The 24628-nt window shown below is 35.1% G+C and overlaps 1 protein-coding gene across 4 annotated transcripts in view; it reads right to left on the bottom strand.

Moving 5' to 3' along the window:
- Positions 1-747: 747 nt before the first annotated feature.
- Positions 748-24628, bottom strand: part of LOC149772643 (uncharacterized) — a 94928-nt gene continuing 71047 nt past the window's right edge. For 3 of the 4 annotated variants that reach the window (XM_089947534.1, XM_089947536.1, XM_089947537.1), the window contains 3 exons: positions 15114-15197; positions 11002-11089; positions 748-6640 (listed from right to left, as the gene is read on the bottom strand). In XM_089947534.1, the coding sequence (XP_089803660.1) occupies positions 11022-11089; positions 15114-15197 (152 nt within the window). In that variant the 3' untranslated portion in view covers positions 748-6640; positions 11002-11021. Of the gene's footprint in view, positions 6641-11001; positions 11090-15113; positions 15198-24628 lie in introns of those variants that run through there. The other variant, XR_016417642.1, reaches the window with a different exon arrangement.

Below are 24628 nucleotides of genomic sequence, written 5' to 3'. Positions count from 1 at the left end.
ACAACATACAATTAATGACTCAAAAGTAAAATTTTCCATCATATTCTATTTTTATGAAAATTCTCTCAAATTCAATAATTTTCCATGACTTAAGTGAAAATTCAATGACTATCAATGCCTTAAAATGCAATATTCATTTCTCAATGACTTTCATTGACCTTCAAAAACCATGTGAACCCTACATAGCCAATAACATATGATGCCTAGTTTAAGCATACATGCTAAAATATGCCACCACAACTAACATTAGGTTATTGTGATTTGTATATTAACTGGAATATGCAAAGTTGTACTCTGAGACTCATAAACTAAGCAACAATCAAAGCTCATTTATACCCCTTATTCTGATCCAACAATTGGCTTGGGTCTATTCTATGTTCTGCAGATCCAGGAATCATGCTAATTTCTAAACAAAATCACTCCAAACAATCCACCAAATGAACAGAAATCATGCACAAATTTAAAGTACATTAATTCCCTCCCTTTTTTCAGAAAATTCCCCACCTTCCACTTTATGTTTTTAAATGGAGGATGCAATTTCCACCAATAAATTTTCTGTTCAAGAACAGACATTGAATAACCTACCTCACTGTTGCCACCATATATTTACTTTTGTTTCTGTTAAAACACATCAACGATTTATATAAAATATCACAAATAGCTGAAATAAATGGATAAACATGCATTCAGGTAAATACTTTGCAGTGGCTGAAATAAAACTGTAAGCATCAATTAAAAAAACCAACACTATCTTAGTTTTTTATTTGAACACATGATCATTTGAACTATAATTCAATACTGGACACAATATTATTGAACCCAATGTATCAGTAACGCAATATTGAGTAAAGCAATGCTATTTGTTGATTAATAGACAGTTTTCCATATAAATGCTAACTTTGTGAACATATTTATTAGGTAGAAGACAAGAAAAAGCTGAAAAATAAGTATCATCAAGATATACAATTTCATTTACCTTAAAATAAGGGTAGTAAGGAAACAAATAAACTTGCACAATTGATCAACAGACATGTAACATAACCACAATTATAGTATAATGACACCTGTATTGTTTCCTCATTCCAATTTTTCCATTTGGTTAGTAACCCTGTAAAATGAATTTCCAGGAAAACTTTTCAAACCATAAATTCTCTCAAATCAAGAATTTAAGTTTTACACCACAGAAGTTTGAACCTAAATATACAAATTACTGACCTTCATCACATATACAGTGTCTTGACATTGCTACATTTTACTTGTGTAAAGTTGAATGTCACAAGCCTGTAAAACTCCTACTCTAATTATACTTTAAAAAAGAAAAATGGCCATTGCATTTATTAGAATTAAAAAAGAAAACTGGCCTCTGCATTTATTAGAATTATATGGCACACTTGTGAGATCACCCTGTAGTTATTTTAAAACTAACTTTTCCCCACTGGGAATATTGGAAGCAGGCATCTCATCCAAATTTATACATGGTGCTAAAACAAACTTTATAGCATGAATAGGTTCTTGATATGTACCAACATATCCTGCTGAGTGCAGAACAGTGGCAACCCTGCAGGCATGATCCAGACAAGATGTTTATTGCATTGTCCCACAGACACACAGTTGGTTCATTAAATTTGTAACACATAATGAACAGGTAGCATCATACAATAATTGTCAGTTTAATTTGAAAGTTAATATTTCATCTATCACATCACCAGCAACACTGTTCTTGTATTCAAGGGCGTGGGAACACATTAAGGCTGAAATCAATACCAAATTTTCCCATTCGAATTTCATTATTTGTCCATCTTAATAAAGAGAGCAAAATATTGTTTTTATTTTCTTCTTTATACGGTTTACCCTGGTATTTATTGCTAACTTCACATCACATCAACCCAATGATTTTACATTGCACTAAGACACTATTCACCTTAACATTTTAATCTAATTAAAACACATCTTGGGGATCTTTAGAAAGATTGATATTTAATTCAGATTAATAATCAAATGAATGTTGGAGCTATATTCCGTTTATCTTCCAATGAAGAATTATCAAAATGTTACAGTGCTGAAGACCGACTATAGGTAAAGAAAAGGCATTAACTCGCTATTATTTGCTAAGTTCTATGTGGAGACTGTCTAAAAACAGATTCAATAAGTAATTTGTTCACAACTAAAATTGCATAAAGTGACTTTCGCTGCAACCTGACTGGAGTGCAAACAAAGACAATTCATGAAAAGTCTACGATTCAGTTATTTCCTTAATTTTAATGTGTAAAAATTCCGTTTTAGACCGAATGCATTGTAAGTATTTACTCCTATAGTGCTTAAATTCCCAATCAAATGATTTGCAGTAAGGATTTTCAACTTTTTACATGACCCTTGTACAATACCATATTTTTCATGTTCTGCAGTGATTAATTGATTTCAATCACAGTAATCACCAATCAGAACTGGAAGTAGCCTATTTACTGTGTAACACATCAGAAGTGCATACCCTCAAAACTTGATTTGAGAAGACAAGACAGAAGTAAAGGAGAAACTTCTCATGAAAATGGCCAATAAATGATCAATCAAGTATTTTCAATTGTACATGGGGAAAAGTCTGGAACATCATGATGCTGATACAAGTTATGAATGGCTGAACAGGCTGACAACAAATAAATATTCACAAAATGGAATTAATGAGGGGCAAGAGTTTGAACTGTGCGAGTTAATCACCTTTGATTAAGAACATTGGAATGGGTGTTGTCAATAGTTTTCCCTTCCTATTTTTTTTACTTTGATAAAGTAGAGCCTATGGTCAGCATGGTTGACTGTCGAATCTTGTTTTACTCACTAGGTAAACAATTATATATTCAATTTCTATTTTTCTGTTTGAATATTTATGAAGAAATTTTTATATGACTGTCTGGTCATTCTTTTCAGCTCCAAAATTATTTATAAATGTAAACAACACAAAAATTCAAACTTTATTGCACTACATCCTGAGAATATTTAGCCCTGTTGATCATTAGTAATATATATATATATATATATATATATATATATATATATATATATATATATATATATATATATATATATATATATATATATCTTTCAGTGCACTAAACACTAGTGTAACAAAAATATCTGTGGGTGTGATTTGGATTTTTAACATAGCTTTAATAAGTTTTCAGTCATATCACTATCTGCAGAGTGGCAGTTTATAGGATGCCTAGCACTGGAACGTCATGCCACAGACATTTAGCATGATGTCCCACCCAGTCACATTATCCTGACACCAGGCCAACCAGTCCTAACACTAACCTCTTAATGCTGAGCGCCAAGCCAGGCAGCTGTTAGTACCATTTTTGTAAGTCTTTGGTATGACTCAGCCAGGGATCGAACCCATGACCTCCCGCATCAGAGGTGGATGCTCTAACCACTAAGCCACTAGAGCAGTCACCAAAAATATCCCCCTAATTAATCCAACAAGTACCTAGCTTGCAAGGTCACAGCCTGTAAGCCATCACCTGTCTAAAAAGCAACAACATATGGATTCCTAAAGCTATGGAAAAAACATTAATGGGCAGCCATCTCTTCACTGGATCAGTTTTGCCTTTTCCAATGCTGCAATATTTTACTTCAAAGTTGAGTGTTTAACATGGTGTAAAACAAAGCTGCACAGTATATTATCATGTTTTCTATGTTATTTGTGTTCATCAATGCTTAAGCATTTTTACCAATTTTAAACTATTGAATGAAGTGAGACATTTTTGAGTACCTTGTACATGATATAAACAATTTACATATATAGTAGCAGTAACAAAGTATAACAAAATAAACTTCTATGTTTGTGTTCCAGCTTTTGTGTAGACTGATGTAGAATACATGAAATCTTAAATAAACATATGAAAACAGAAAAAAATATAAAATGTCTTACCTCAAATGACTTATTTTGTTGTTGATTTTTAAGAAATAAGTAAAAATGATCTCTATCATTTACTCATACTCAGTCCTAGCAAATCTGCCAAGTGACTGTGTTATGCATTAGTAGCGTCTAAAATTTTATCACAATCATTGCAAGAAAGACAAATAAAATTAATCTCATTTCAACACAAATATATACACAAATAAATGACATGAAAGGGAGTTTACTAGCTAAACTGATTTATTCCTAAGTATTTTATTGTTCATAAAAATGTTCAATACAAAACATATATCTTCAGAATCTCCCTCATTACTGGATGACCCCCCACCACATTGGACAAAGCAGTTATTGATTAGCTACCTCATGCACCACAATATCGAAGAAATTCTAACTTGTAAGTTTCTCAAAATAATATTATGAAAATCTTATAGTTTCATATACAGTCACATAAGGTTAAAGCTGAGCTTTCACTTAAAGTCCTGAGATAAACAAAATGATGAATCATAAAGTTGGCTGGATATACAATGTTCCCTGAAGTTTATCTCCGAAAAACAAAACAGGCAATGAGAAGAATGGATGATGAGCCCCACAGCTTTTACAATATTACCTAGTTACCATGATCTTTGATTCATTGATTACCAACTCCGGAGCTGCCCTTCCTTCATGAAATTATGATGATGATAAAAGCTGAATGCTGGAAACTTCAGGAAAGTAGACTTGTCATGTGGAACCCAACATGACAAATTTAGATCCTGTAACTCTGACACATGACATCTGGCCCCAAGTTACAAACTGAAAGTGCCTCTGCTCAAGTGAAAACTAAACATGAAGTTTGATGAAAACTGATTCAAAAGACTGGATTTATCGAGCAGAAACCATAAGGTCAGACCAGCATGTTGAGCCTGCCATAAAAACACTGCTGTACAATGTGACCTTGACCTCATGGTGGCATGGTTGAGAGATAGCAAGTTGCAAAATGAATTGTCTTGGTTTGCTATAATTCATCCAAAGGATAAAGAAAATTCATCTAGTGTTTGATGAAATAAAAGCAAATAAAAACATCCAATTATTTGTATGAATGCTATGTGACCTTGACCTTGAGATCAAAAAGCTGAGTGAAAGTATCAGGGAAAGTCATGATTTATACCATGGAGTTTAGGAAATACTAAGAATTGAAAATGATAAGAAACATTTTCCACTGTCAACAATGCAATAAGCTGTCACAGGTTTCATAATGATTCATTCCAAGTGAGATGAGAAACAATCAAGGGTTTTTTGAGAAAAAAAGTGCAAATGAAAAACTTCAACCAGACCATAAACTGCTCATGTGGCAGAAAAAGCTGATAACTGAACTTAGTCAAGATCTGACCATATCAAGATACAGAGAAAATTTGGTTGAAATCCAGCAATAACTGAGGGAGTTGATGTGCAGTAATGAACATAGGTGAGTTGGATAATCAATCTCAGACAAGATCCTATCAGTATCAAGCAACATAATCTGGCTGAAATCCGTGTGTGTGTGTGTGTGTGTGTGTGTATTTTTGCATGCATGCATACATATATATATGTATGCAACAGCACATCAGCACAATCCTGGATATACTGTGCTGATTATGTTTAATACCAAAATGCATAGAAAGCAAAGATAGAGGCAAAAATGGGTAAAAGTTTTAAAATAAAAAAGCTACATTTTTACACAAACTACACTTTTTTAAAAAGTCCAAGACTTTCTCACCTGGACAGTCATTACAGGAAGCATACCTAGGCAAAGGTTGCCTCCAGTAGCCGCCTCTAACAACATGCAGGAGTATGCATCATCAGACCTATACCACATCCCCGAACCCACGTGGGGGGGGGGAATTCTAATAAAGGGAGTTATTATGCAGAAAAGACAGTTGGACGGATGCAGTAGTACAATTTAACATACAGAAACATCACTCTTTGGAACATTCAAAGAATGACAAACCATGAACTGAAATTCCAAAAATTAATTTCACAACTGGTTTGAAATGATACAACAGTCATAGTAAAAGCTTATCAAAAGATGCATTAGGATCAAGCTGGTAAGGTTAAGTTTTGCTTTGGCATCCCAACTGTTACACTTTATTCTACTGTTTCTGATAATCTGAACCCTATCAACCTCAAACTTCTATACAAAATGCATCCACTGAATCAATATGATAATCAAAGTAACCTGCACTTCCTGTTAATGCAAATATCATTAATTCCAACATTTTTTCTACACACCTCATTTCCTGCATACTTCAAGATTAAAAAAGTTTCCCAAATGAATAATAACTGTGGGATTATGAAACACAGACTGGCTACAACCAAGTGTTAGAAAATATTCTTAAATTGACTTGTAAGTAGACAATCTTGAGATGAAAGCATAATTCACTGAAAATTTCTAGCATTACTAATTCCAACTAAACCTGATCTATTTTTTCTTCTTCTTGGAAATGTACTAAAATTACACTTGACACAATTTTGATACATAATAGCCATTGTTGTTCAGTTCACATCTTCAATGCATCATCCAATACATAATGGCATCTATATTAAATACTGAAGATAAAACTCAAAGTTTATGTTGTCTTTTCTTCTTCTTTCATCATACACTCAACTGAAGATTTCAAAGATATGAACTCATGACATCAATGAAACTGAGACATCCCAAAAATGCTTCCATTCATTAACTTGCAGAACTGAAACCTTCGGAACAGCACAAGTGATCTGAAAGTAAAGTAAATAAAAATAATCTGAAACTTATTTACATATGTATTTTAATGATGAAAATTCAAAGTTCATTAACCTACTGAAATGTGTCTTTATTGCACTTAACTTGAGTTGTATGGTAACTTAATACAAAATTTTGTACTTTTATTAATGGTGGCAATACCTGACAACAGTTCGACAACAAATGTATAGAATCAGAAGAACAAGTTGCAAAGATGTTCACATCAAATATGGTGCAGACCAGTTCCAATTTAGAGAGATGGGAAAATCCACTATCTGGTAATCTGGCACAAGCTGAAAAGTTTATAGGCAATTATATTTTGTTAAAACTTGTCAGGAAATTGCATACATTATGGAGGAAATATCCAGATTTCTGTGCAGTTTCATGAAAACCTCAATTCTAGGCATCAGACCATTGTAAGATTCATCCAACCCTGATTAAGTATAAACTTGTGAACATGGCATGCCATTGCAAGAGACTTACTTTCTGGAACTTTTCAGATGACGTCATTTTGTAAAATTAGATTATTTACGAAAGTTTTTTTTTAAAAGGTCTAATTTCATCTTGATCATAAGTATGTTCATTAAGCAGACTCCCAGGAGTGCTAGCTAATGATTTTAATAAAATCATAACATATGCAATTTGCATTGCTAGTAAAGATCTGGTGAAAAACATGTTCCAATCAAATCAGTAGAAGCTGATAATGCAGCCCGACATGATACATTCACTTACAAACCATCTAATGACGTGTACATATTTATTAAACTCCTTTGTGCCAGACTGGACAACTGGACAGATGTACAGACATGAATATACATGTACCAGCTTTATCCCAAATCCAGATATGAAATACAATTAGATGCCTCCCCATGGTTTAACAATATCATCCATTACATTTTTAACATTCAATCATTACACTGGGGTACAATGATTTGTAAATAAAAATCCAGTTAATGATTACACACATTAAACTTCAACATGATGTCCATTGGAAAATGGTTTATTGACATCCTTTGTAAGGTACCTTTGACCCCTATCAAACCCAGGGTCAGTTAGAAGAGAAAAATCAAGCTCATGATAAAAATAGGCTCAAATACCATTATCCCACATCTATGACGGTATGCTCTAATAAGGTTCTACTTTATGACTACTTAGACCCAACCAGGTGCCCCCCCCCCCAAACCCTTGGTCACATTTAAAGTCAAAGACCTTACAGCAGATTTTAAACCTATATAGAAACTATATACCAATTTTACATGGTGTATCTTGGACTGTAAGTTTATGAACTAGCACATACCACACTGGTTTCACAACTTCCTGGGCTTTGTTACATTTGACCACTGTACTTCAGAGAATTAAAATCTAGTTGATGGTGATATATTCTCAAAGATCATACATTTTATGCCCATGAAGACAAGGTTTAGTGATGTCCTAATGATGCCTCTGACCCTCTTGTCCACAGGGTCTCTGGGTTCACAGTGGAATTTTGAGACCTTTCTGCAAACTGACACTCCTCACTAAGTCTGACCAATTTATCAGAAAGGAAAAAGGTTTCTACATTTACAAAATACACGATGGATGTAAAAAAGAAACATGTTCAAATGCACATAATTACAGTCAAGGAGATACCAAACTACAGGAAGGTATTTTCTTTGTTTAAAAATGGCAAACATATCTGATGGCCAAATGTCATTATTTGTTCAAATTTAAAAGGTGTTTGTGTTACATAATTCTCCATCAAATTACTGATTTCGTTGTCAGAGTTTGGACTGTAATTTAGAACAACACTGCATTTGATGGCAAATCCAAATCATTTGTTCTTGGTGCTGAATTCTGTCAAAGCATGAAAAGTAAAGGACAATACGTGAGAAACAAATGAAGGTGCACAGCTGACATAGCTCACATAACCTAATTTTAGAAAGGATAAGACCAAACAATAGTATAGAGAATGGCACATTATATGTATATCTTATGTTAAATAGTTCTTTGGGGGAGAAGGAGGGGAAGAGAAGAGGCAAGGTGGCTGAGTGGTCAAGAGCACTCGCCTTTACAAATCACTGGCATCTCACCCCATTTTGTCCACATATTTGGTGAAGGTACAGGCGGCAAAACTTAAGTCTTTGTGCAGAAAATGAAATGTTAATAAACACAGGGACATAGCACTCTGCCCCAATGGCAGGCATATCATATAGAATTTCATTAATAAGGGTTCAGAAATGGTAACAAGAGTCCCTTATTGAGACTGATGCTCTACTAGCAAAAAAGAATTTCCAAGAATTCAGCATAAGACCATTTTCTCCTTTTAAATGATTGGTGTGTTACGACTCATTGGTCTTAAACTATGTAACAGAAAAGAGAAAACCAATAAATTTGTAAAATTCAGCAAATAAATTATTTCCTCTAGACTACAAAGTAAAAATTTAAAAATAACTTATGGTATTTTGAATTAAATCCCAAAGATTCAAAAAAAATTCTGTCACAAGTCCAAAAGTATAGAATACCAAATGAATTCCAGTGGGGTTGTGAATGAATTCCAATGCTGAATCTTTCTGATATGCCATTAGCCTTGATGTGCCAATGCACCAACAGTATTGATATATGACAATGATATAATTCAAAGTCTCCTTGAATGAATTTACAATAATTTCCACAATTAATCCTCTCAAATATTAACCGAGACAGAACTTAATTTCATTTCACTAAGACTGATGCATAGATGTCAACCCTCCAGGCTCGCAATTAGTGAAAATAGGGATACAAAATAGTGAATTTTGACATGAATTTGTGAAGCGATCTTCGAGCCCGGGAATATTTGTTAGAACAAATGTTTAGCATGGTCTCTAGCTGACAATTGTGTTCAACAAGAAAACTCACAAATAATGCTTCAGCATTGGTAGCTTGAAGGTCTTCCAAATTTGCTCCAATGATGGACATAATGGATGTCAACTTGGCATCATTTTCACTGATGCCAAATCATGCTTACTAAAAAGTCTTCTGGTGGAAACCCCATGTTGATATGACTTTCAGCTTTGAAGAAGCAATTATAACAAGATTTTCAACCTGGGTGCCATGGTGCCATATTTTATATCAGACTGCCACCATTTCTATGCATTGTGAAAAGTCTCTTTGGTAAAGAACAATATCAATATGAACAACCATCTACAAGAAGAAATGATAACAAGATTTTCAAAATAGCAATTATGGCAGTCATATTAGAAACCGGATTGGTACCTTTCCATTTATGACCAACTAGACATTTTAAGAAATCTTTCAGTGAAAACTCCATGTTGATATGACCATTCATTCAGATTTAATAGTGACAATAAGATCTTCAAGATCATCACTTTGGCAACCAGACTAAATGTCTGAATGGCACCATTAAGATCAACTAGACATCACAAGAAGATATTTAGTGAAAAACCCATGTTGATGTGAAAATCCAATCAGAAGGAAAAGTGATAGTTTCGAAATGGTCACTGTTGTGGTCATACTGGAAAAAATTTCATTTTAGACAAGCTATATATTAGAAGTCTGCTTATGAAAATGCTATGGCAATATTACTTTTCATTCAAGAGGATTAGTGACGACATAAGATCAGCACCAATTTCAGTCAGGATTAATTAGACATCACAAGTCAATAACTGAATATCCTATCAGTATGACATCCCATTTCTGAGGTGCAGCAATAACAAGTTTTAAATATGGCCACAATGGCAGATATACTGCACATCAGATCAGCCCCATTTTCATTTAAGAAATCACATGAAGTCTTTTAGCGAAAAACCCATATGTTGATATGACCATCTATTCAAGAAGAGAAGCAATAAGATTTTCAAGATGGTCACAGTGGGACCATACTTTTTGACCTACTGGCCTTATTTTTATTCAGGACCATGTAGATCAAGGGATAAATGCGTGTGAACTTTCATGGCAATCCTCCAGTTAGTTTAGGAGATGTAGCCATAACATCTGTGCTGAAGGACAGAGAGATAGCAAATGATGGATGGGGAATGACAGACCATCCATAAGCTCTTCATGTCTATGACCAGTAGAGCTAATAAAATGAAGCATTAAAGCAATCAAGATGCAGGGAAAAGGTACATTCTTACTTCCTGATGCCTGTTCCATCTTGTCTTCAGAGGAAAACAACCCAAGTAATGCTGACTTGCAACATCATATTTAGTTCCCCCAAGTCACCATAGCTTTCACAAAATAATTTTTCAAGCCAATGTACATAACTTCTCTCTGCAACTACTACTAGCACCAAGTTTTCAAGCACCACAAAGGTGACAATATTCTCTCCTGCCCATATAACTGGAACAACTGCCACATAATAAATACATCTATCTATTCTTACTGGCTTATTCATCTCAGTGATCATGTTTTCCCATTATCATTTGTATGCTGCAGGCTTTGCACTGTGGACTTCAACTCTGCAACTAAAGCTGAAAAGATAGTATCAAGTAAAATTTTAATTATGAAACCAACTTTATTTCTCCAATGTGCTATGTAGATGAAAAATGTAAATTCTCTGCATAGTCCACAGAACCTAACTACCATCTATACTTGCGATAAGTTCAATTGCAAACTATACAGACCCTGATCTACTGTCATATAATGCACTAGTAGACCAGGACCTATGTTGTTCATTGTACTAATTATTCCTAACAAATTGTATAGATCTAGATCTGCTGATGCATTGAGTGATGGCAGATCCAAGTCAGTGCAGTTGGCAGCTACTTATAAGCAAGTCTATATAATACATAATTGGACATCATTCAATTAACTCAGACACCTATAATATTCGTTTGTTTTTCGATGCACGTCATGCTATGAAAATTGTTTGATTTACAAGGCAAAAGAATTAGTCCCTCAAAGGAACTCATTCTCTACTGGCTGAAAAGAAATTCAAGATAATACCATTTGTTTCATAAATTCTGGAGTGTTAAAACCATCTCTGATATTTCTCAGCTTTAAAAATATTTTCAAATCAGCTGCTGTGGTGGACAGATTGACACCATTTTCATCTAGCACCAACAGGACATCATAAGAAGTTTCCAAGTGGAAACCCCATGCTGATATGACTTGCCATTTTTGAAGAGTAACAATAAAAAGAATTTCAAAACGGATGCCATGGTGGCCATATTACATATCAGATTAGTGCTATTTTCATGTAGTACAAACTAGACATCACAATAAGTCTTTTGGTGAAAGCACAATGTCAATATGGCCAACCATATAGGAGAGGAAGTGGTAGATTTTTGTGGCAGCCATAGTTAAGTCAAATTGGCACCATTTTTATTTATGACCAACTTGACATCATAAGAAATCTTTAGTGAAAACCCATGCTGATATGGCTATTCATTCAACATAAATAGTGATAACAAAGCAGGCATACTGAATGTCAAATGGCACCATTTTCTATTAGGACCAACTAGACATTGTAACAAGTTTAGTAAAACCTATGCTGATATGACCATCCATTGAGGATTAGTAGTGATAGCAAGATTTTCACAATTTTTACTGTTGATATTGTCATTTACAAACAACCAGACATAGTAAGAATACTTCTGCTGAAAATCCCAAGGCAACTGGGGAGATGAGTAATGACGGCCATACTGGCCAATAGATTTGCACCATTTTCATCTAATGTTTCAATGAAAGCCCATGCTGATATAACCATCCATTCAGGATGCGTAGCAATAAAAAGATTTTCAAGATGGTTTCTGTGTCAGCCACATTGGACATCATATTGGCATCATTTTCATTTACGGTCAACTAGACATCATAAGAAGCCTTCTCATAGCTGCCAACCTTCCAGGCTCACAATTAGTGAAAATAGGGATAAAAAGTCGTGAATTTGGACACGAATTCGTGAATAATACTATGACAATAACTCCATCCACTCTGACTACTCCGACCGTCAATACCACACTATATCAAGTTCGCAAAATAAAAATAAAACACTATATATATGCAGAAATATTTATTTATCAAGACATGATACTGTGGCAGACTTGAACTTCCTCAACTGCTTGAACGTAAATTTGTTTTCTAAACAGTTCCGACTTCTTGCCTGCTGGTTGATCTTGGGGACTAAAATTGCTGACAAATTTTCTGCATCTAAGAAGGCCTTAAAGTCTGTCTTATTTTTCCTCACTAAAGAAAATACTCTTTCGCTGTCACTGTTGCTGTGAGGAATGCACAGGAGCCGCAGCATTTTTGGTTCTTCCACAGGAAAATTTGGAAGCGATTTTCGAGTCCGGGAACATATGTCAGAACAAATGTTTAGCATGGTCTCCAGCTGATAAAGGTACATTGTGTTCGACACAAGAAAACTCACAAATAATGCTTAAGCGTTGGTAGCCTGCGGGTCTTCCACCAATGGTTTAAAATATTCCAGAGCTGAAATCTGCGAATTCTTAATTTTCCCAACTTCTACGTGTTTTTGCAACCGACATTCTTCCTCACATCGTCTCTGCGGTAGCACACTGAGTGCAAAAAGCATGAATGAATATCAATGTTTAATGGCAGAATGCACCGCCAATTTTTGATATATTCCAAATTAAACTTCACTTTTTGAGTAATACATTTCTTTTTCCTTGGCGGTGAAGACATTTTCAAAATCATACATGCGATGCTGAACGGTAACTCCAATCAGTGTTTTGACGCATGCGTGGAGCAAATTTCCGGTTAGGCCCCAGTTTCTCTCAAAAGCATTTGTAAAACTACTCTTATACATATAGATTAAAATAGGCTAAAATGCTTGCGACCGGGCCAACTGTACTAATCGGCTATAGATCTACTAATATCGTGACCAGCGGTACCGGACCGTTTCGGCAACTGCGAATATCATGAATAGCGCTTAACGGGAAATCGGTTATTTTATTAAAGATTTAAAATAACTGAGGATCGGAAAATTCGTGAATTTTTGTCTTACGGCGTGAATTCGTGAATCGCTGAAAAAGTCGTGAAATTCACACCAAATTCGTGAGGGTTGGCAGCCTTGCCTTCTGGTGAAAACCTCAAATAATATGACCATCTATTCAGGATCTTTGATAACAAGATTTTCAAAATGACCACTGTGGCAGCCAAACTGGACATCAGATAAGTGTCAGTGTCATTTAGGACCAGCTAAACCTAAAATGAAGTTGTTTAGTGAAAAACCCCATTTACATGACCATCAATTCAGGAGAAGTAGTGACAAGATTTTCAAGATGGCCATTATGGTGATCATAATGGACATCAGGTTGGCAACCATTTTCATTAGGGACCAACTAGAGAATATAATTAGTCTTTTAGTGAAAAACACCATGATGAAATGACCATCCATTCAGAAAGAGTGACAAGATTTTCAAGATGACCACTATGGCATGCATGATGGATGTCAACAAAGCACCATTTTCATTGCAATCCTCCAAGTAGCAATAACAAGCATTTGATGATGGATGGATGGAGGACAGATATCAGACAACAGACCATCCCATAAGCTCTTTTGGTTTATGACCAGTATAGCTAAATCAAAGAATACAAATTATCTGAAATGAAATAATCCTCTGAGATCAAATCTACATATAGCATACATGTTTTTCAATACTGACAACAGAATATATTAATAGATGGCATCCAAAGACTAATGAAATAAACTTCAAAGATTGTACGAGTACATCCTCCTAGATTTCTAGAAGAATTCTTTTTTTTTAAACTAACATAAACATAAGATCTACAACTGGAGTTCCCAATTATTTTGGGCAGGTAAATAGATTCTGATCTTGGATAAAGTACTTCCTGTGCAGATTAATGCAATTTTTTAAGCCCTTGTGAAGTTTCTGCAAGGTGTTCAGGATATGAATAGTATCAAGTTCCCCTTTGAACAAATGATTTTAGGGTGATGCAATCAAAGTTAAATATGGTACCAGTTTTACTTTTCTTTATTGTTGGTGCCATTTTTGGTTATCAACTGAATTTCTAATGAAACCAAATTTCTATAAATGCAGAAAATAATTGGGAACTTCTTGTAAAGTCCAAAAGTAACTAATTTCCTTTTTTCTTTGGAAAATTGGAAGAATGTATCTTACTTAGACCTTTTAAAATGTAATATTCATTTATGATTTTCTCTGATATTTTAATGCAAGGCACCCACCACCAGTTTAAATTATGTATTCAAAATAGCTTAAGACATTGGAAACCATTAAACTGGGGTGGAAACATGTAGTTAATAGTTAGTTTCTAAAGCTAAAATTCCAATTTCCGTCCAACATAGAAACTTGTAAAGCAAATATTCAATACCTGTACATGTGCCTTGCCCACCTCCTCTCAGTTAAATCCATCTCCATGGAATTCTCTTTTAATTGCCAGATTTCTGTTGCAGTGTTAATTCACTGAATCTAATGATAGATGTAGGTCAATGCATTAATGATGTATTTGATGGTACTGCATGCAGCGAAAATGGTTGCAAACAAAATTTACCCTGATTTTGCCTTGACCTGGCCAACATCTCATGCATGCATTTTATTTCAAGCTTCTTTGCCAACATCAAAAATGGTTCCAGATCTGTTTTAAAAAGAAAACAAACTTGTTGGATGAAGATTCATAGCATTCAACATAAAATCTGCTCTATAATCTAACGAAAATTGAGATCATGTGCGTGTGTATGTGTGTGTGCATTGTGTATGATTTGGATTTTTAACGTAGCTTTTTTTAAAAATTAGTCACATCGCTATGATGTCTGCAGTGTTGCAGTTTTTAGTGATGTTCTTATGTCACTTGTTTAGGCTTGAATAAACAGTAACACAAAGAAAGAGTAAAAACAACAAGCGTTGAAAAAAATACAATAATTTAATTCCCTGGAAAAATTCTGTAAAAATGAAAAAATATGAACTTACGGTTTTACAGAATCAAATCGAAATAATAATCCAAGAATAACATTTTACTAGTCCTAATGTTCCAAAGGAACTTGTTTTTCTTACTCAAATGTTCTACTGATTTTGTGTTTGAATCCTGACGAAGAATCCAAGATGGAAGACGATGATGTATGCTGCAATCTGTAGTGTTGAAGTCTACAGTTCCTTTTAGAAACAAGAATTATCACTCTGGTTTATGATAGCTGAATAAATTTTTATAAAGATCTGTTCTTGTTCCAAAAAATTGTTCACATCTTAAAGAAAAAGTCCCATCATGACCTCAAAACAACCACTCATTTTAAAATAAAATAGATCTTATTTATGATGGTTGCTACAAATTTTGAAACAAGGTCAGGATTTAGATCAACACCTGGTGTTTGAAAATAACAGTCAAGGTCAAACTATTTTCTGAAAAAAGTATCATCTCTAGTGAATACATTTACATTACAATATCATGTAATGAAAAATAAAAATTTTTAAAACCGACAATTAAGTTGAAATAAATATATATTAAATCATATAATTAAATCAAATATACATAACACTTCCCCCATAAAGAAAAAGAGATTTATACATAAAGCTTTCTTTTACCACAGCCTAATTATACATGAGGTTAAAAGAACCCATAAATTACACAGTGCACATAATACATTGATATATATGGGAAGGGGGTCTGCTATTAAATTATCTTTTCCCTTGATGTGCCTGATGTCAAGATTATATTCCTGTAACAACAAACTCGACCTTAGTAGTCTTTGATTTTTATTTTTCATCTTGCCGATGAAAGTAAGGGGGTTGTGGTCACTAAATACAATAATCAAGGAAGAAGCTGAACTAAGGTAAACTTCAAAATGTTCAAATGCCTATATCAAAGCGAAACATTCCTTCTTGACTGTTAAATAATTCTTTTGGTGCTTATTTAATTTCTTGGAAAAATAGCACACTGGATGATCAATACCACTTTCATCTTCTTGAATCAAAACTGCTCCAAACCCAACATCACTTGCATCAACAGACAGTTTAAAAGATTGGCTGAAATTTGGAGCTGTAAAAACTGGCGCACTTTTAAGTATGGCTTTCAACTTGTCAAAAGCCTCCCAACATTTTTCAGTCCAAATGAACTTGTTTTTCTTACTCAATAAATTTGTCAGGGGTTCAGCAATTATAGAAAAATTGGAACAAATTTTTCGATAGTATCCTGCCATACCCAAAAATCACATCAGTTGCTTTTTATTAACAGACACGGGAAATTCAGAGATACCCTTGACCTTAGCATCTATAGGTTTAAGTTGTCCATGCCCCACGATGTGTCCTAGAAAAGTTACACTAGCAAGACAGAACTCACTTTTAGATAAATTAATTGTCAAACACGCATCTGTAAGTCTGTCAAAGAATTTCCAAATTGGTGCTAAATGATCTTTCCAGGTGTCATTGTAGATGATGACATCATCGATGTAAGCATCAGAATTGTCTAGACCAGTGGTAATCATATTCATGAGATGCTGAAATGTACTTGGCGATCCTTTCATCCCAAACGGCATTACTTGGTATTGGTAAAGTCCATCTGGAGTCACGAATGCTGAAATTTCCTTTGCTCTTTCTGTTAGTGGAATCAGCCAAAGTCCTTTCAGAAGGTCAAATCTGGTGACATACTTGGCATTCCCAATCTTATCAATACAGTCATCGATTCTTGGTAATGGGAATGAATCTGTTTTTGTCACACTATTCACCTTCCTATAATCAGTACACATATAAATGTTTTATCTGGTTTTGGAACAAGTATGCATGGTGAACTCCAGTAACTTTTACTGGGCTCTATAAAATCGTTCTCCAGCAAATATTGAATTTCTTTTTTCAAGTATTCCTGTTTGAGAGGGTTCATCCTGTACAGGTGATGTTTGACAGGCTTGGAATTTACAATTTTAACATCATGGAAAATTTTGTTTGTCCTTGTAGGAACATCTGGAAATAAGTGCTCATATTCAAATAATAACTGTTTAAGTTCATTTCTTTCTTGCTCTTGCAGATGTGAAAGTTTCTGGTCCAGAGCTTTCATAATTTCTGACTTCCTCAGATTTGTCACTCCAATGTCAGTAGAATCTGATGATATACGTTCATTTAAATCTTCACCGAGTGAGACAGGAACAACTAAATTAACTGCATGTTTAACGTGGCAATTTCTTTAATATAATGGTACTCCTATAATTTATTTAGATCCCAGGAACATTAATATTATTTAACTCTTCATTTTCTTCTTAACTTTGTAAGGGCCATAATATCTAAACTGAAGAAAAATCTGAAGAATGAGCAAGAAAGCCTGAATTCCATTATTACCAAACTCAAAAGTTCTCTCCATTGTAGTTCTGTCAAATAGCAATTTCACTTTTGACTTGAACTGCTGAATGCCAAATTCAAGCAATATAGGCTGGAAAGTTCCAGACGTAAAATTTGACCCTTGACCCGATTGGTTAGAGTTAGAAAGGCCATATTGAGTAAAAGACTTTATCAAAGCTTCTCCTATTACTTTAGATTTTAAATTCCTCAAGGGAATTGCCTCTGGAAACCTTGTTGGTGCACACATAATGGTCAACAGGTATTGGTTACCTGACTTGGTCTTAGGTAAGGGACCAACACAATCTACAATAATTCTACTGAATGGTTCGTCAACGGCAGGAATAGGTTGTAGATGAACCTTGGGAATTCTCTGATTTGATTTTCCTACCATTTGACAGGTATGACAAGATCTACAGTATTTACCAACATCACTTTTGAATTTTGGCCAATAGAAGTGAATTAAGATCTTGTGATAAGTTTTACTGATCCCTACATGACCAGCCAATTGAGTTTCATGGGCCAGATTAAGTAGCAGCAGGTACCTAATGAGGTCTCCATTTTTTCCTTAGAATTCCATTTTTAATGAAATAGCAGACAGGAACTTCAGTAGCTTCAGTTTCACTAATGGCCTTCTGAAACAAACAGGAGATCTCAAGATCTTTTTCCTGTTCAATGACAAGTGATTGTCGTTTATCACTCTGATTAGAATAAAGAGAATGAGTCGTTAAAAGAGGATCACTGTGATCAATACCTTCTGATTGATCCAAACAAGGAGTGAATGTGACCTCATCAAAAGCCTGACCAATACATGTGTCAGCTAAAGGAATACTTTCCTTATCAGCATCATTCTCAAGAGCTTTCTTTGCCATAGCTCTGGTAACTGCACAAGCAGGAAATACATTAGGGAATTCTTTTTCAATTGGATCGACTTTCTGATCTAAACAAGGCTTGTCAGTGACAAGTGGATTAACCACAACCTTGTCTCCAGCTAGGTCACTGCCTAGTAATAAATGAATGCCCTCAGCGGGTAAAACAGAGACTGTTCCGACTGTCACGGGTCCTGAGACTAAGTCTGATGATAAATTTACACCATGGAGAGGAACATTAACAAAGCTGCACTTTACTCCCTGAATAAGAACACTCTCATTAAAAGAAGACTTCTCAGAAAAAGGCAAAGTACCTGACAATAGCTCCTGTTTGAGGGGGCAAATTTTTCTGTTGATCTCTGAAGAACAATTAGTTTGAGACCAGAGAACAATTAATTAGATTTATGGAGACAGGCGCTTGTTAAACTGCTATCCTGCAAGGATTTCTAAATGTCTGGTTGGGGATGGTAGGAGGCTAATTACACTTTTGTTTATATAGCAGCCAGACGGACTATTAGGGTCACGGTTAAACTTCTATTTCATAGTGAAACTGTCAAAATTGAAATTTTCCATAAACCATTGGTCACAACGTAGAAGGTCAAATTGACACCAGATTTGGAGCCTAGTTATAAAAGGTGGTAAATATATTTAATTCTGATTGGTTACGCTAAATAAGGGGTGTGTCTCCCACACCAAATTTCCTAGTTTAAATATCGCCACATCGAAAAAATCTAATTAGTCAAAGCTTTGCTGCAAGAGTATACATACGTGGACTCAGGAATTTAAAAGATATTCTCTCTCGTAAAACACTTGTCCAAGGGACCAGATGATTGAAAGTTCAACGGTCACAATTTGACTGTAGGCACAAGAAAAAGACAAGGGGAAAATAGCTCTTCCAATGTATCATCAGATGTACCTATGCAATGACACAATCAATTAGCTGTGTATCTACATGCTTACATATCCACCTACTCACACAAAGAGGACCGAAGAGGGGGGTGAAGCAGTAGGAAGGTTGGAGAGAGGAAAGAAAAAGGAAGAAAAGAAAGGGCAAAAGGACAGAATAGCTACAGTGAAACTGGAGGGAACCAGAGCTACACAGGTTATGCAATTGTATAAGGCAATGACTTCGATTGTTCACTCGATCATATGATGACTAATTCTATCAGTAAAACAGATCGGCTATTTTTATAAATATAAATTCGGTGAAAGATTTATTCCAAAGAAGTGTATCTTCCTAATGTAATGTATTATCTCCAGTGTTTATGTAATTGATTAAATTTTGATTCTTTTCGCACAGGGGCTCGTGTCATTCTGTTCTTTATATCTGCTCAGATCTCTATTTATTCCACCTATAAGTTTACTCGTTCCGAGCAATAACACTGAAGGCGATCATCTATTAGATAACAAGAACTGAATAAAGTGGACACTGTGAAAGAAGGTATAATCAGACAGTCAACCCACACCCGTTGCAAGTGAGGGGTGTACCTTTACATCCTGTGTCCCTTAAAATTTTAATAGGGCTAGGATTGGTCGAATCACCCAAGAGTGATATAGAACCCTTCGATATGAATGGTTCATAATTCTCCATAATCAAATCAGACTGGGGTTTATTAGACCCCACAAATGTATTGCTTTCAATACAAGACTGTGACCTTGACCTCTTAGAAATAAGAGCATTTGGAATTGGTCTGTCTTGATTCTGATGCCCATTTTTTAATCTGCAGCAATCAGAAATAACATGTCCTTTTTTTCTTGCAACAGGTACACGTAGGGAGAGACAAGGATCTTGAACCAAGCTTCTCTGAAGTTTGATTTTTAGACGTGCCAGTTTGAGTTTTAGAAGGGCTTATATGAGGCTGAAATACTTTTCTGACAGAAGACTGTTGAGTAGAAGTCTTATTTACAAAGGAACTTTATTAGTTAAAGAATACTTGTCAGCAGCTCAAGCAGCATTTTCCAGTGTCTCAATCTGACGTTCGTCAATATAAGACTTAATGTCACTATGGACATAGTTTTTTGCTCTTTTTCTCTAGCAAATTCAAAATGAGTTCGTCCAGCTTCTTTTCTATAGTTTCTGAAATTTTGACGATAAGCTTCAGGGACTAACTCATAACCCTTAGGATGCATTCTTTAACCACATCATAGTTACCACTTTGGTGAACTGACAGTGAACTGTAAATATCACAAGCCTTGCCAGTGAGTACACATTGTAATAATTGAATCCAATGCTCCCTTGGCCATTTCAAAATTTCAGCAACTTTTGCAAAACGAGTAAAATATTTGTCTACGTCTTTTTCTCTGAAAGGGGCCACTAATCTAATATTCTTTGCAAGATCAAAACTTAAATTTGGATTTGAAGTATGAATGTGCTTTTCACTTGCCAGTTCCATTTCTTTCATTTTACATTGATATTCCCTCTCTTTCTTCCATATCTATTTGTTTTTCTTGTAACTGTATTTACATGTTTTTCTTGTAACTGCATTTGCATCTGTTTTTCTTTCTCTCTTTCTTCCGCTTGTAGCTGTATTCGTCTTTCTTTCTCTTTTTCTTCTGCTTGTAAATGTATGTTTTTCTTCTTCTTTCCTCTCTCCCTCTCCTCTTTCTCAAATTGTAACTTTATTTGTTCTTTTTGTAATAACATTTGTTCTTTTTCTTTCTCCAATTTCATTTGTTCTTTTTCTTTTTCCAATTGGAACTGCATTTGCATTTGTTTTTCTTCTTTATCTTTCTGAAGTTCCAGCTTCCTCAACTCCAATTCCATCTTGTATTTTAATTCTAATTCCTTCATTTCTGTGTCAGAGTCTGATACAGACTTACTGACTGAAACCAAAGCAGTTTTATCCAAAATATTCTTTTCTACCAAATACTGAACCAAAATATTTCTTATTTCCTGTTTCATTAAGGAAGCCTTTACTTCAAAAAGATTGTATGTTCTGGCAAGTTGAATCAAATCATCTTTTTTGAAAAGATCTAATTGTTCCTTGGTACTAGCGAGGCAGCTAGTAACACCATTTTTATTAGACTTTGGTATGACTTGGCTTACGTTCGCACCCACAATCTCCCGCATCCAAAGCAGATGCTCTAACCACTATGCCACCAGAGCGGTGAATTCAGATCATGATATAAAAGATCAGAAGTTCACCAATATCAGGCCAAGCTGTCTATCTTTCTCTTCACCAATTAAAGTATTACTTATACATTTATGAGAATGGAAAACATCCTTTGCAGCAAAATGTTTCTAACAATAACTTTCCCTAACATGAAATGCACCACTTTATCTGATAGGTTACTGGAAGAGGACTGGGAATTTCAAGTTGCCTGAACATCAATCTTCATCAGTGCCTGTCAGATCTGCTTACTACATGCTGATTTAGAATTTAATCAGATTAATACCTTCACACTCCTAAACCAATCTGTATATTTTTTTCACCAGTGAAAGTCTACATCTAAAATAATAAAATTAGTCTGCAGTTATATGTCATGGCAAAGGGTCAGTACTCTTTCACAACTGATGTTCTATTTCAAGGCAAAGCTCTCAACTGTCTGATTATGGTATTGTTTCTGCTGCAGTCCCTTGAGATTACACTAAGAACCCATTTAACTTCCAACACTTCAACTGAAATTACATGAGATTTTACATGAATGGAAAGTCAACCTCTTGTACTCCAATTGCATGACCATCAACTGTGACCAAAGAGTGCAAGGATATGAGACCTGAAGTTGAGGACAGTTTTGTTGATTTATGCATTTGGTTGTTGTTACGAGAAGCATTATCAAAGTATTCAGTTCAAGGAACTATTCTTTTAAATTCAAAGTGATGCATTTTGTAAATATTTGTGGAGTTACTTTTTTTTATGTAGGTTAGTAAGCCTTAAGTTTTATTTAATTAACTCGTATTAATCTAGTATGGACAACAACTGCTTCCTTCCTTTTATTTGGTGTCATCACACTCAAGGTGTTTTTGTTTGATAGGCTGCAGCCCTTCTAACATATCAAATTTTTGTATATTTATTTCAACTGCATGTACAAGGTCCCTTTGTTCCCTCAGTATTAAGTGAAGGAGAATGTACCAACCAACTGAACCAAAGATAAGGGTCCCCTAACCAATTAAATTAAAAACAGGTAATATTTCATCATTTTAAAATCAGTTTAATGGAGACTACCACCATCAAGCATTTTTAATTTTTAACTGGCTTCTGCTTTTTGTTGTCCATCTAGGATTTTTGCTTTTTCTACATCAATTGGAAGCTCTACACATTCTTTAGATCAACCTTGGAGACTATTTCATTGACTATATTAAAACTGATCAACTTTGGATTCTGGAAATTAAAGGCAAACCCCATCATTTTGCATATTTGTTTTTGGTCACTAATTCAATATGCATTGTTTTGGAACCCCCGCTATTGAATTAACAGTGTTATCTCCCCTAGTTCATCAGTTACTTCTCCTAGAATATCACCAATACATACATTGTACAATATATAAATCACATTACATGAAACAAACATAATCTGTGTCCTAATATAAAACAATTTCTATCAGTTGTTCCATGACTTTATATATTTTCAAATGCCTGGTTGTTGTTGTTGTTGTTATTGTTGTTGTTGTTGTTCAAGGGTTGAACGCCATTTTTCAGCACAAGATAGGCTATACATGGCGGCCAGCATAACTGGTGGAGGAAGAACCCTGGAAAACCCAGAGAAGAACCACCGACCCATGAGAAGCTACTGGCAGGCTTTCCCATGTACCCACGCTAGCGAGCCTTGGACTTGAACCCACGCAGACAGAGGTGAGATGGCAGTGATCCAGAACGGTGAGCGCTTTAGACCACTCGGCCACTCGGGGCCCCTCAAATGCCTGGTAAGTGGTGAAACAACAGATGAAAATATTTGTTTCTGTATCACTGGGGATGATTTCCTCATCACAAGTCCACTCCAGCTGAATGAAGTAATCTGACCTGATAAAAATACTTCACCTGTTTTGGGGGATCTGTCAGGTTGATGAAAAACCACTCAACTTCTGTGAACTTGGACTGTTTCAAGTTCAATTAATGACTAGCTTTCCAGTGGAAGGAACTGAGTCACAACTTTGCAAGACATGTCAGTACCTATTTCGTTTTCTAGATCACTCACACACACACACTTTCTCTCCGTCTCTGATCACTTCAGTGGCCTGGTGGTTAGAGCATCTGCTCCGGATGCGGGAGGACATCGGTTCAAACCTCGGCCGAGTCACACCATAGACTAATAAAAATGGTAATAACAGTTGCCTCACTAGGCACTAAGCATTAAGAGGTTAGTGTTAGGACTGGTTGGCATGATGTCGGTATAATGTGCCTGGGTGGGACATCATGCTACATGTCTGTGGCATGATGCCCCAGTGCTAGACATCACTTTAAACTGCTACACTGCAGACATCATAGCCATATGACTAAAAAAGTGTTAAAGCTACATTACAAATCTGAATCATACACACACACACACACACACACACACACGCACACTCTCTGTCTCCCTCTCTCTCTTGCCATTTTTAAATGTAATAATCTAGAACTGTCTACATCCGGTCATGAATGCACTACCAGTATTCTTGTGTTATTCTCTTTTGGTTTTATTTTGGGGGTTTTCTCTATGATTTGCTATTCTTCAGTCCATTTTGCTTTAAACACATGATTCCCAAATTTATAGCCAACTTTCTAGTGTTTGACAATGTTACAAAATGAAGTCTGTGGGCAACATGTATAAAAATGCTATGTACACAATTCACAATATCAGATCAAGGGAAATGTACCAAATTTGAACTTTAAGCAACTTTTGGGGGGCATGGCTAATGGTTTAATTTGTGCCAAGGTAATGAAAAATGTAGTGGGGGGGGGTAA

Source organism: Sinohyriopsis cumingii, unplaced genomic scaffold (genome assembly GCF_028554795.1).
Source record: "Sinohyriopsis cumingii isolate HCF-2022 unplaced genomic scaffold, ASM2855479v2 utg001324l, whole genome shotgun sequence".
NCBI classification, from domain to species: domain Eukaryota; kingdom Metazoa; phylum Mollusca; class Bivalvia; order Unionida; family Unionidae; genus Sinohyriopsis; species Sinohyriopsis cumingii.
Note: the sequence above shows the minus strand (reverse complement) of the source record. Positions and strands in the feature narration are given on the sequence as shown.